Source organism: Littorina saxatilis, unplaced genomic scaffold, assembly GCF_037325665.1.
Source record: "Littorina saxatilis isolate snail1 unplaced genomic scaffold, US_GU_Lsax_2.0 scaffold_834, whole genome shotgun sequence".
Classification (NCBI taxonomy): Eukaryota; Metazoa; Mollusca; class Gastropoda; order Littorinimorpha; family Littorinidae; genus Littorina; species Littorina saxatilis.
The window spans coordinates 31,460-45,001 of NW_027126535.1; the positions used below are offsets into that span (position 1 = coordinate 31,460).

The 13,542-nt window shown below is 46.1% G+C and overlaps 1 protein-coding gene across 2 annotated transcripts; it reads left to right on the top strand.

The window, feature by feature from the left end:
- The first annotated feature begins 386 nt into the window (after window positions 1-386).
- Window positions 387-12,232, top strand: LOC138954972 (uncharacterized). 2 transcript variants are annotated; one of them, XM_070326710.1, is made up of 5 exons: window positions 387-557; window positions 7,025-7,116; window positions 8,013-8,127; window positions 8,775-8,923; window positions 10,270-12,232. In XM_070326710.1, exons 1-4 carry the CDS (start codon window positions 455-457, stop codon window positions 8,825-8,827), a joined length of 363 nt encoding a protein of 120 aa, XP_070182811.1. In that variant the 5' UTR covers window positions 387-454; the 3' UTR covers window positions 8,828-8,923; window positions 10,270-12,232. The 2 variants fall into 2 exon arrangements, 1 of the variants encoding a protein (XP_070182811.1); XR_011452040.1 differs by lacking the exon at window positions 387-557 and having other exon boundaries at window positions 6,848-7,116; window positions 8,013-8,237.
- Window positions 12,233-13,542: the final 1,310 nt, after the last annotated feature.

Below are 13,542 nucleotides of genomic sequence, written 5' to 3' on the forward strand. Positions count from 1 at the left end.
TTACCTCACCTCCTCTCTCTCTCTCTCTCTCTCTCTCTCTCTCTCGCTCTCTCTTTCTCTCTCTCTCTCTCTCTCTCTCTCTCTCTCTCTCTCTCTCTCTCTCGCTCTCTCTTTCTCTAATGCAGCTGATGGTCTCTGTGTCAGTGTCAGTATGTATGTCAGTGTGTGTATCTCTCTGGATCTGCCCATTATCACGTTTTTGACTTTCAATTGGCGGGAAGTCTTTTATGGGGCCTCAAACTAAACTCTGATCTCCTCGGATAAGATCAATTTTTTCTACTGAAATTGATCTTATCCGAGGATCGGTTAACGTGTCCCTCGGATAAGATCACGATTTTTTTTGGTCCCAAGGGGGGTCACCTTATCCGAGGAGTACTGAATGCAGCGTGAGCTCACTAAGATCTTCAACGCTTATAACTTTCCATGGTATACCAAACGGAAAAGCGGATGCCGAATGGAGAGCTGCTCTTCCACAAAATCAACCGTGCTGACAAGCTTTTCAACCCGAAGAATGCGAGGATGTTCCCGACATTTCAAAGAAACATGCTTCAAATACGGTACGTAAAAAAACTAGTAATATAGCGAAAATAAGCTTTCATCTGATTGTCTGTGCTGTGTTGTTTTGCTTGTAATGCTTCAAGTGACGAAGCTCTAGTAGTATCAATCAATCAGTATGAAGCTTAGTACTTGTACTGAACTTGTAGTAACTAGTACTTTTACAGCTCGCAGACAAAAAATAACACAATCGTATTCTGAATCATACATTGACAAAGGCGTAATTCTGAGCTATAATTATTAGGTAATGGGGGAAAAAACCACTCTTTGTTCTTGTGATAATGTGTTTTTGAATGGAAAATTTCCTAAATAAATTATCATTTAATTAATATACTTACCCGAATCACATTAGCATTGAGTCACCTGAGATGCTTATCACTGAAAAACGCTTACCCGGCTAAAGAATTTAAAGGGAAGCAACCCCATCACCAAAACGAAAGTGAAAGTAGCTTTGGTAATGGGCCAGTACACCGGGAGTTACCTCCCATACGGGTGTATGCCACGTCACTTCCTCTAGGAACACGTGCCTATTATCATACGGCTTTAAAAAATCTTAAAACCATAAGCGGGGCAGGTGGGAGGGAATACAGTATGTGATTCGGGTAAGTATATTAATTAAATGATAATTTATTTAGGAAATTTTCCATTTAATATCATATTCTTACTCCGAATCACATTAGCAGATAACATCAACAAGGCGGTGGGCTAGAAATGAATCAAAACTCACCATCAAGTTCTGGACAGGAACTGGCCTGCTGCTATGAGCGCTGGAAGGCCTCTGGAGCCATCCTGTCGAAGAGCTGTGACGTCCCGAAGATAAAAGTTTATGAAAACATCTTCGGAACGCCAATACGCAGTTGTCAGCACCTCCTCTAGACGTCTGGAGCGCAGAACTGCCAGAGAGGATGCCCACGCCCTCGTCTCATGGGCTCGGGCCGAGTCAAGTGGCAAGGAGGGCATAACCCCCCCCCCCTCTTTGTGCGCCTCCACTCATAAGCCTGCTTGATGAGCGAGGACACCCACCGGGCCAACGTTACCTTCGACAAATCTTTCTCGCGCCTAGTAAGGAGAGAGATAAACAACAACTTCTGAGAACTAGACCGAATCGGCTGAGTCCGGGCTAAGTACAGACGAAGTGCCCTCACAGGGCAATTGACCGAATCGGGGTCACCCGGGGCCAACGCGCTGGTCAGAGCCTTAACTCTAACCAGCGGAGAGGCCTGCCCCGGAGACTGATTCTTGGCCAGGAAATCAGGCCGGAAACGCAAAGATGCGGAACCGTCCGGCTCAAAGGAGATATCTCCAGGCTGACCCGACAGGGCGTGGACCTCGCTACCCCGTCGGGCCGTAGCCAACAAAAGGAGAAACAGCGCTTTGCGAGTGACATTGAACAGACTGGCCTCGCTTAAAGGCTCAAAATCCGCAGAACGAAGGAATTCCAGGATTAAAAACAAGTCCCACTTGGGAGCGGGCAAACGAGCTTTAGCTTCCTTAAGAGCAGCCCCTTTAATGACTGCAGCTATAACGCCCCCGACTCGAACAGAACGACCAATCTGCTGAAGAGTCGCCGAGATAGCGGAGCGCCGGACCCTCAACGAGGAGACTGAGGCGCCCTGTGAAGACATGAAAGAGAGGTGGTTAGCGACCTGAATAGAGCGCGGAGCCACCGAACTCACCCCTCTAGCTGAACACCAGGCAGTCCATGCCTTCCAGTGGGAAGCATAAACTGAAGAGGTGGACGCTCTATGCGAGCGAGCCACCAAGTCCAGAGTCAAAGACGACGCCCCAGAGCGCTTCAGCGAGTCCCGAACAACTTCCACACGTGAAGCTTCAGAAGACTGGGCTCCTCGTGTGGAATGCCTGTTCGGGGCTGCACTAGTTCCCCTCGCACGAGTGCGAGAGGAATGGGGGGCCCTTGGGCAAGCCGAAGAAGATCTGGAAACCAGACCTGCGACGGCCACAGAGGAGCGACCAGAAGAAGAAGGGCCGGCTCCTCCATCTCCGCTTTCCGGATTACTCGGCTGAGTAACGGAAAGGGAGGAGTCTGAAGATCTGTATGTGCCCCCCAACCCTCCCTGGACGCATCTGTAAAGAGGTCCAGGTCGGGGAGGGGCACGACGATCGGAACACCTCTGCAGACCCACTCCGTGTGCAACCACGGAAGGGTCGCAGACTGGAACCATCCCTGCAAAGGGATGAGGGCGTCCCAGTCCACCAGAGGAGAGTCCACAAACGGCTTCAGCGCGAACTGAAGCGGACATTTGTGGACCCGGCCCAGTGAAACCAGAAGAGCCATAGACTCCATCTGCCCCAAGATGGAGGCGAGCGAGCGGATGGAAGCCATCAGGAGAGGTAAAGTGGAGCGAATCTGAGCTTGGAGCTTGTCCACCCTTCTCTGAGAAGGCTGGACAGTCCAAGCGACCGTGTCGAAAGACATCCCCAGATAAGTGAATGTCTGTGACGGGGTCAGCTCCGACTTTACCCGGTTGATCGAGAACCCCAACCAGTTGGATTCTCGAAGAACCGTCAGGGTATCCTGCGAACAGCCGCTCTGGGACTGGTTCATGATGAGCCAGTCGTCCAGATAAGCCCGCAGACGGATACCCTGGGACCTCACCAGTGCACAGACCTGTCTCACCACCATGGTAAAAATCCACAGTGCGAGAGACAGCCCGAAAGGGAGTGCGCGAAACTGGTAGATCTGATCTCCCCACCGGAAATGAAGCCATTTCTGGTCGGTCGGATGCATAAGAATGTGAAAGTATGCGTCCGTGAGATCGATCGAGGTCACCCAGTCTCCTGGGCGGAGAGAGTCTCGGACAGAGGCTGGCGTCTCCATCTTGAATTTTATCTCCCTCAAGAAAGTATTGAGGAGAGATAAATCCAACACGGGACGCCATCCTCCTGATGCTTTGGGAACAGCGACCAGACGCCCGTAAAATCCCAGGGAGCTGTGGACCCGAACTCTCTCCACCGCGCCCTTCTGCTCCAGGGAGGCAATTTCCGACTGCAAGACGGAACGTGCTTCCTGCGAGAAGGGGGGCTTGAACCGCGGAGGCACTCGGGTAAGAGGCGCCTTTTCCTCCCGCCAGAGTAGACGGAAGCCCGAACTCACCACTCCCACAATCCATTGGCTGTCTACTACCGACATCCAACGAGAAAGTGCCCGGGAGGGGCCTCCCGCCATCACCAAGGTGGAGGGCGGGAGGGAGGTGAGATCGGGAGCGCTTCATTGGGGGTGTGGCTTACTTCCAGAGCCGCCACGCCCCCTCCCCGATGCCGTCCTCTTCTTCCCACCACGAGCGGCCGGCGAAGCCTGCCGCTTCTGAGCTGGCTTGGGGTTAGACGATGTCTGAGCCTGCTTCTGTTTAGAAGGCTGAGACTGTTTCACCCCCTTCAGAGTGTAGTCAAGGAACTGACTGTCCTTGTTTGACTGAATCTCCTTCTGTCTGGCATCCAGTGCCAGCGGACAGAAGAGAGACTCCTCTGAGACCGGGGAGACTCTCAAGGTCTCCCTAGTAGCCAGCTCCGTGAATTGGGACTGCGAGAGGAAGAGATCCCTCCTGCAGAGTACCGCTTGGGTGTACTGCAGGGAGGAAAGACGCAATTGTTCCTCATTGACCTTGGCCAATGCGGTCAAAAGCGCAGAGACATCGTCCGCATTCTGTTCTTCACTGAGAGTGAAAGGAACTAGCGAATCGGTCAATGCCCGAGACAGAGCCCGAACGAGAGTCTCCGCAATGGAGGACAGTTCGATCTGCCGACGTCCAACCTCCTCAGCAGAGAGGAGGGAAGCCTCGGAAACCGGCAAAACCGAATCACGCTTGATCGGTTTAGTCAGAAGAGGCAGCAATTCCCGGGAAACCGGAAGGGTAGCCCTAGGGAGTGCAAAAGACGCCAGCCAATTCTGGCTCTGATTGGGCATGCCAAGCTTCCTATTGGCCGTAGGCACGAAGGAAGAGGCTTGGGCAGCTGAAGCCACCCACTGCTGAGCTGATTCCGGAACTGGACCAAAAGGAAGCAGTAACGGAACAGGCACTGGCCGAATACCACTCCCCGCATGTGCTGGACGAACCAGTGAATGCGAAAGTTGGTAAGCCACTGACGGAGACTCGGCGAACCGGAAGGAAGAAACATCCTCCTGTGCCGGCCGGAAGTCCGCCATGGCAGAAGGAACGAATGATGCGGAAGAGTCCGCAGCCACCACCCCTTCAGGAAAATAACGAGACGTTACTTCCGCCGCGACGTCAAGAACAGACTTGAGCTTCGACGGAAACACGCCCCGCGACTCCTCGCTGACCACTGATGGAGCATCAGAATAGTCACACGTGGAACCATGACCGAAGTCACCAGTTCCGGAAGCAGAAGCATGCCCTGGCAAACCGGAAACCGGAAAAGCCTGAGCACTAACGTCATCCTGCCGCCCAAAACCCTGTGAAGGTAAAGGGTAAGCAGGACGACCATCCGCAAAAACCGGAGCTGGATGAGCTGACGTCACTCCCCCGACTGAGTGGAGTGATGCCTGCTCAAGCCTAGGCGCTTGAAAGCCGGAAGGCGCACGCTGTAATCCACTATCTGGTATCCGGAAGGAACCACCAGAAGAGGAAGAAGCGTTTCCGGCCGAAACCGGAAGTGTAGTCAACGGAACCGCAAAATGCGGAAGTGAAGACTGCACTGGTTGACTTCGCGATCCGGAAGGACCGGAAGTCAGTGAATACTCCATCCTGCCGCGACCGCCGTAGCGTGCCGGAGCGGACGGATCATCACTTCCGGCAAGTGCCGGAAATGCGGCAGTCGAAACCGACTGCCGCCGCTGTTCGAACAAGTCCGGGGCCTCGTAGGTTATCGCCGGAAATGAAAGATCAGCAAGGTATCGGTCGTGACCCGATGCGAAAGAGCTGTCCCCCGAAGGAGAACGTCCAGGCGCCTCACGAGGGCTATCGGACCAGCTCTGCTTACCAACCGACGCTGAAGAGGGAGGACGCTGCTCCAAGCCGGAAGTGGAGGACAAAGACACGGAAGCCAATGCCCGGACGTCACTGCCAGATGCCGGAAACGCCGAACTGCTGGCGACGGAACGCTGAAATTCTGCCTGCACCAAGCTGCGGATTTCTGGAACCAGTGACTTTAACAGAGAGGAAACCAACGCACCTTGTCCAGGTGCTAACAAAGAAGACGAAGTCTCCGATGTAGAGACAGGTGCAGAAGTAACAGTAGCGCTAGGCGCCGCAAAAGAAGCAGAAGTAGTAACAGCGCTAGGCGCCGAAATTGGTACAGCCAACAAAGTGTTACGCTCTTGGTCTGTAACAAGTAACGTTGCTTTGGAAGAGGAAGACTTAGCCTTAATTTTCCCCTTGGGGTCCGACTTGCCACGGCGCTTGTCTGAATCAGACATGTTGACAACAACACGTGGCAACGCGAAAAAATTTACTGAAACATAAGTCTAAACGACTGGAAAATTCAGTAAACACACGCACTAATGCGTTAACAAAATACTATAGCTAAACTTGCCCCACAAGCAGAGGCACGGAGAGCTACAAACAAAGTCACACGAGCTAGAAAACTAACTCACACAACAAAATGGCGACACGCAAGACACTGACACAAACGTCAACAACACGTGGCAAAGTAAAAAGATTTACTGAAACGTAAGTCAAAACGACTGAAAACACAGTAAACACACACGCTTACGCGTCAACAAAATACTAAAGCTACACTTGCCCAAACAGAAAGAGGGCACGCAGAGCTACTAGCAAAGTCACACGAGTTAGCTAACTAACTCACACAACAAAATGGCGAAACACGCAAGTCACTGACACACAAGTCCGTAAAAAACGGACAACGTACAGTAACGAAACAGCGCAAACAACCAACAACAAACGGGAACGAGCTCACCAAACTGTAGGCAAGGCGAGCAGACAAGCTGGGTAACGTGGCCGGCGGGTGTCACTCAAACACACAAGGTCAGCCACAGAGCGTCAAAAAGTGAACCGTCCTCTCCGAGGTGAAAAAGACGTATGATAATAGGCACGTGTTCCTAGAGGAAGTGACGTGGCATACACCCGTATGGGAGGTAACTCCCGGTGTACTGGCCCATTACCAAAGCTACTTTCACTTTCGTTTTGGTGATGGGGTTGCTTCCCTTTAAATTCTTTAGCCGGGTAAGCGTTTTTCAGTGATAAGCATCTCAGGTGACTCAATGCTAATGTGATTCGGAGTAAGAATATGATATTAAATATATTGTAGTAAACTTCTGGGTTAGAAGTAGAACTTAGATTTCTTTTGTTGTTTTACTCGGTCACTGAGTCAGTCTTGTTCATTCTTGACAGATTTGCAGTAGTGTGTTTTACTAATTCTTGTTTCTATTTCAATAGATCTAAATGTATAGGTCTGTTTAGTTAATTTAACTTATAATTTCGACTCAGCATTTTGAACATTTTCTTTGCATGTTTTTTTGCTGGGCCTACAGGCAAGCGAGCACTCATTCCAGGAAGTCTGCCAACCAACCATGTGCTACAGAAGTCAGTAGAAACACCAAAGACTCCAGCCAGGAAACCCCCAGTGAGTAAAAATTGCTGTTATTTGCCCAGTATAGTATGCTATTAGTGATACTGATAGTGATAATATGCTACTTGTAACTCTTTTGTGAGTACCGGTACATGTATACTGGGTGTTTTCTCAGTTTTGTCCGCTGTCAGTGTGAGATTTATATTGTGGTATAACCTGTTTTTCTAGTTTCATGGTTTAGCCACGACTCACTTTGAATGAGGGTCATCTGCCAGGCATTTAGCTGATTATCTGATAAGTGATATTTTTTAATTTGCTATTTATAAATTACAGTTATACTAGTAAACTAACACTGTCGCACAAAGTATGTGACTTTAAAAAAAGATTTGTTTGAAATCATGTGAGCTCTGTCCACTAGATGATGGAGAAGGGAATTTTTCCAGTTGAGTCTGCAACATGGATTTTTTCTCTCTCGGATAACAAATACAGTATGGTAGGAAAAATTTAGGGTTGGTGTGGCGATAACTTCTTCTTCTGCGTTCGTGGGCTGAAACTCCCATGTACACTCGTGTTTTTACGTGTATGACCGTTTTTACCCCGCCATTTAGGCAGCCACACGCCGCTTTCGGAGGAAGCATGCTGGGTATTTTCGTGTTTCCATAACCCACCGAACTCTGACATGGATTACAGGATCTTTTCCGTGCGCACTTGGTCTTGTGGTTGCGTGTACGTGTACACACAAAGGGGGATAAGTCACTAGCAGGTCTGCACACAAGTTGACCTGGGAGATCGGAAAAATCTCCACTCTTAACCCACCAGGCGGCCGCAGCCGGGATTCGAACCGATTACGAGGCCGACGTCTTACCACCCCGCCACAGCGCCCGTCGTGTGGCGATAACAATAAAGATATGTCATAGTGACTTGACTAATTGATTTGAATTCTGCTGCAGGTCAGTCGCCCCCCACCTCCTGGTTGCCTACTACAACTTCGAGGAAATACGACAGGACACCCTTCAGCTTGCTGCACCATGGTGTCTCTTGGAGAACAGCAAGGAACAGATACAGGTGGGAATAACCGAAGCCAGCCAAGTGAAACTGTTGTCCTCTACGTTATGATTACGTACTCCAGCAGACATCAACTTGTGGTCGACGTGCGTGGGTTTTGCTCAAAATACGTAAGTATTCGTCAGTGTTTGGCTTCTCGAATTAAGTTTCAACTTAATCTCTGTCTCGAACCACAGGCGGAAGGTATCGTTCACTGGACCACTACTTACATAGAAAGACTATACTGAACGAATCGTCGGTAAGCTTACCACACTGTCATACTGTCATACTCATAGTGATATCACTGATACATTTGTACAGGTATTAAAACATGGCTGTTTGCTGAAAAAATCGTTGTGAAAAATTGTAATGTCTCTGAAGTTTGATTCAGTCCGTCATTCATTTTGATGGGAAGTCAACCCTTGGTGAGGCTAATACTAATATTGTTTTGATCTGTATTCTGCCAGTGCCATTGCCAACTGCCATTGTTGTTCTTGTGGAGTTCTAGAACAAGCTCTGGTTTGAATGACCAGCTAAAATTAATGCTGATAGTAAATAAGTACATTATTTTTGCATTAGCGGGGTATACAAAATATTTTATTAAAAAAATACCGCATGGTTTTGCTTGATCAAATCATTTATCAGCTAACAATATGCTTTTATTTCAGTTGGACCTGACTTGAGCATGATTCCGTTGTCTCCGCAACAACAGCTTGATTGAGATACAGGCATGTCCAGTTTTCAGCAAGTGCAGGCTGAGTGTGAAGATCTGATTGCTGATCTAGACACAACATAAGCTGCTTGACACTATTCCAAGGTAAGCGAGAAGCTTTGAAAATAGTTACTTTAATTCAGTAATGCGTAATTATGTATGCAATACTCCTGCTGGTGAGTTCACTACAAACAGGTACTACATTAGAACTAGAAGAATAGGTTCCACAAGAACATTTCTGACTGTTGATGCCACTAAAACTCTCGTTACATCCTGCATTCTGTGTAGATTAGATTACAGCAAATCCCTTCTCATAGGCTGCCCTGACTCCACTCTCCAACCCTTGCAAAAAGTACAACACTCTGCAGCACTCCTCTCATGAAAGAACTTCACTGGCTTCCTGTGTCTCAACGTATTAGGTATAAAGCTGCCTGCTTCTGCTACAAGATCATCTCTGAATCGGCACCTGCCTATCTTTCGGAACTGGTCTCCCTCTCGCACCCTTCATTCTTCTGCTGATGCTCGACTTCTCCGTCAAGGTTGCTTTAAACGCAAGGCTCATGGCTTCTGCACGTTTTCATATCATGGCCCTCAGTTATGGAATTCACTCCCCTTTCTATTACGTCACTCTCCATACATTTCATCTTTTAAGTCCAATTTGAAAACTCACTTGTTCCAACAACATTACGGATAGTTCCTTAGGCCAAACAAAAAAATAGTCTGTTTACGGTAACATCGGCCCAAAAAATAGGGTCGGTAGGTCGGGATTTTTTTTTTCTCCAAAAAACATCAAATTATTTTGCCAAAAAACAAACTTTGTTTTAAAATTTTGATTTTTTTTTTTTTTCCCCAAATGCCAAAAAAAAGTCTAGGGTCGCGCAAAAAAATAGGGTCGGTCGGGATACCGTAAACAGACTTCTTTTTTTTTGGCCTTAGCATAGAGTCTGGGGATGTGAGATGTGCATGATGTGTTGTTTGAATCTGACAGTGATTGTATGAATTTTTTATACACGTATTGTTGTCACGCGCTTTGAACTTCTGATAAGGCGCTTTATAAATGCCCGCTATTATTATTATTATTATAAGTAGATACACACTTGTAAACTTATGTTAGTTTTCACACGTGAGCATGAAGTGCCTTTATGAGAAATGTATAGTGGCTTGCAATATTGAATTTGAGGGATGTTTGCAGTTATGTAATATATTAGCACAGCTCAGTTTTCTTCAGGGTTCCGTGAGAACAGTGAAATTCTCCTTTGAGGACTGAAAAATATCTTGGATAATTGGTCTTAATTGGGGGGGGTGGGGGGTGGGGGGGGGAGATTTAAAACATAAGTACATTCACATGTGTTTTTCATTTTCACTGTGTAAAGGTGGGGAGGTCCTTCTCTACTTGTTTCTTTGTTTTCCCATTGACATATATTTTGTTCTTGTCTATATTTTTTACATAGGTGCTGTCCTCATCCCCAGCCGACTGTTTCCGCTGAAGCCGTGAAGGATGCTTCTTCATGTAGGCGTGGACATCTTTTTCGTCGCCGTGCAAGGCTTCCAGTTCCAGTACCATATAATTTTGTGAATACTCTGGGGACCTGTCATCAACTTTGGAAGGACGCTTTATTTTAACACTTTGTACCCCATCTATGTTGACCAAGATTTTTTAAGCCGAGACCAGCTGTGCTGCAGCAGGTCACTCAGAATTGTAGAAACTGTATCAACAGGCTAGAATCCTGGCGTTAGATCAACGTTACAGGAAGCGACTGAAGCTAACAGTCTAAGCAGGATGCAGATATGTGCCGAATGATAACAGATGCAATGTACATAGTGACTGTGTGTACCTGGGAGACAAGGAGTTAAGACCACATCTGAACTGAGGATTTAGTCTCTCCATAATCAAACGCTGAAGAAGATTTCAGAATGAACTTTGTTAGATAAATTATGGTTGTTATGATCGTCACATTTTAGGTCCCCCCCTTCCCCCCTTTTCAAACTTCCCCGCTTTTCAGACCTTACATTTTTGGATTTTCTGTTCACAACCTGTTGTACATTTACCTAGATATTAAGCAGATTTCCTCCTTTATAAGACCAGCTTATTTTTTTTATTCTTGGAGGCCTGAAAAGGGTGTTTGGAAGGACACTGTATTTGTTTGTTCGAAATTCAGAATTCAAATAATTCTTCATCAACGAGTTATTACTGCCTCACCATAGCAGTTAGGCCAGTCTTACTAACTCTTACTTTTATTAATGTGCCGTGATGCAAAGACGTTGAGCAGTTTTCAGATGTTTATGAATCTAGGGCTTTCAAAATTTACTGACATACAATACAATACAATACAATAAAATAACTTTATTAATCTCTAAAAGAGAAATTGCATTGCTGAGCTTTTGTGTCCGTAATAATAACATACATAAAACATTCAAAAATAAACATTTGTTCTTTGTCATGCATACATTCTTGTGTTCTTATACATTTCTTCATGTTGGACTCCATGACTCCATGACATCCAAACATGAAGTTCAGTTACCCCTTTTTGAGTCACTTGAGAAAAAGTGACTCTATGTAATCGGTCAGTGTTAGTCTGTCCGGCCGGCCGTCCGTCCGGCCGTCCGGCCGGCCGGCCGTAGACACCACCTTAACGTTGGACTTTTCTCGGAAACTATCAAAGCGATCGGGCTCATATTTTGTTTAGTCGTGACCTCCAATGACCTCTACACTTTAACGATGGTTTCGTTGACCTTTGACCTTTTTCAAGGTCACAGGTCAGCGTCAAAGGAAAAATTAGACATTTTATATCTTTGACAAAGTTCATCGGATGTGATTGAAACTTTGTAGGATTATTCTTTACATCAAAGTATTTACATCTGTAGCCTTTTACGAACGTTATCAGAAAAACAAGGGAGATAACTAGCCTTTTCTGTTCGGCAACACACAACTTAACGTTGGGCTTTTCTCGGAAACTATAAAAGTGACCGGGCTCAAATTTTATGTGAACGTGACTCATTGTGTTGTGAATAGCAATTTCTTCCTGTCCATCTGATGCCTCATATAATATTCAGAACTGCGAAAGTGACTCGATCGAGCGTTTGCTCTTCTTGTTAACTTTGAAGGTCACATTGTGGGCGAATTTTTAGCAAAAAGTTGGAACATGGTATGACTGTTCTTACTCACAAGGGAAGTGATTTTGTTATTTACTGATTTTCATTTTGTGTGGCCTTCTTTCACCCATTTAATCATTCATAAATGTTCATACCCAAGGGAAGTAATTCACATATATCTATGGCCAATGTTTTCACAGGGCATCTATAGTGTGGATGAACACTGTCTCCACTCAAAATAGTCCTTTGCTATTGTACATTGTGAATCAGCATTTTTGTTTTTGTCCTGTTTGAATAAAGTGCAATCATTTTACAACCAAAGTGTTAATGTTAAAGATGTTTACATAATGTGTGAAGGATGATGCATTTGAAAACTAATATTGTTAAATGTAAATTGACCTGTGACAAGTCAGCATAGTGCAATATCCAAGCATGAAACCCGCACACAATTCCCAAACAACATGCTTTCTTTTCCACAAAATTCCATCCAGTGGAAAACAATTATGTGAACGTCATAACATGGTTTTTACATTAATAATCAAGCCTTACACCAACTAAAATGGTGTTAATAGGCATTTGAGCAAGCTTTAACACCAACATAACATGGAGTTAATAGGCATTTGAGCAAGCTTTAACACCAACATAACATGGGGTTTTGCATGTTATACCAGCAATAACATGATGTTAATCACATTACAAGCAAGCTGTAACACCACCAAAACAAGCAGTTTTGCAAGTTAAGTCTACGATAACATGATGTTAATCACATTACAAGCAAGCTGTAACACCACCAAAACAAGCAGTTTTGCAAGTTAAGTCTACGATAACATGATGTTAATCACATTACAAGCAAGCTGTAACACCACCAAAACAAGCAGTTTTGCAAGTTAAGTCTACGATAACATGATGTTACTTGGCGTTAAACCAAAGCTTTAATGCCATCAAAACTTGGAATTTTTGCATGTTACAGACATGCTGTAACATGGTTTAACATGATGTTTTGACCGTCGCAAAACGCGCTGAAATTCCAGGCAATTTCGCTGCGATAACTTCAACAAAATCCAATCAAAATCTGGCGTTGTCGTGAACACCAAAATGTGATAAACCCATTGAAACTTGAAGTTTTGTTGGGATTTTGAGTAGTTTTGTAAGATACAAAACGCCACTTTTCGCCCAGTGTCGGTTACTGAGTAGCCGATGTTAGTGTTAGCTGGGCTAGATTCTGCCGCTTCTTTGGCAGCGACATCCGCCAGTTCATTTCCCCGGACCCCTACGTGAGAGGGGACCCAGAGAAATGATACGGATGTGCCGGATGAGATTAACTGGTGACATATAAAGAGGATTTCTCTTTGTAGCTCTGCCCGATTTGATGTGTTTCGATGCAGAGCTTGTAATGAAGAGCGCGAGTCAGAGCAGAAAACTACCGCACGCGGTGTGACTGGGAGGTCATTTATAAAAGTGCATGCCATGAGCAAGGCAAATAGCTCGGCTGAGAATATGGAGATGTCTTTATTAAGAGTATATTTCCTTGAGATTTTGAGATCTGGGATCACAAAGGCGCAGCCAACGCTGCCGTCTGCAAATTTGGATCCGTCAGTAAAGACTTTTAAATGCTCCGAGAATTTGTAGTT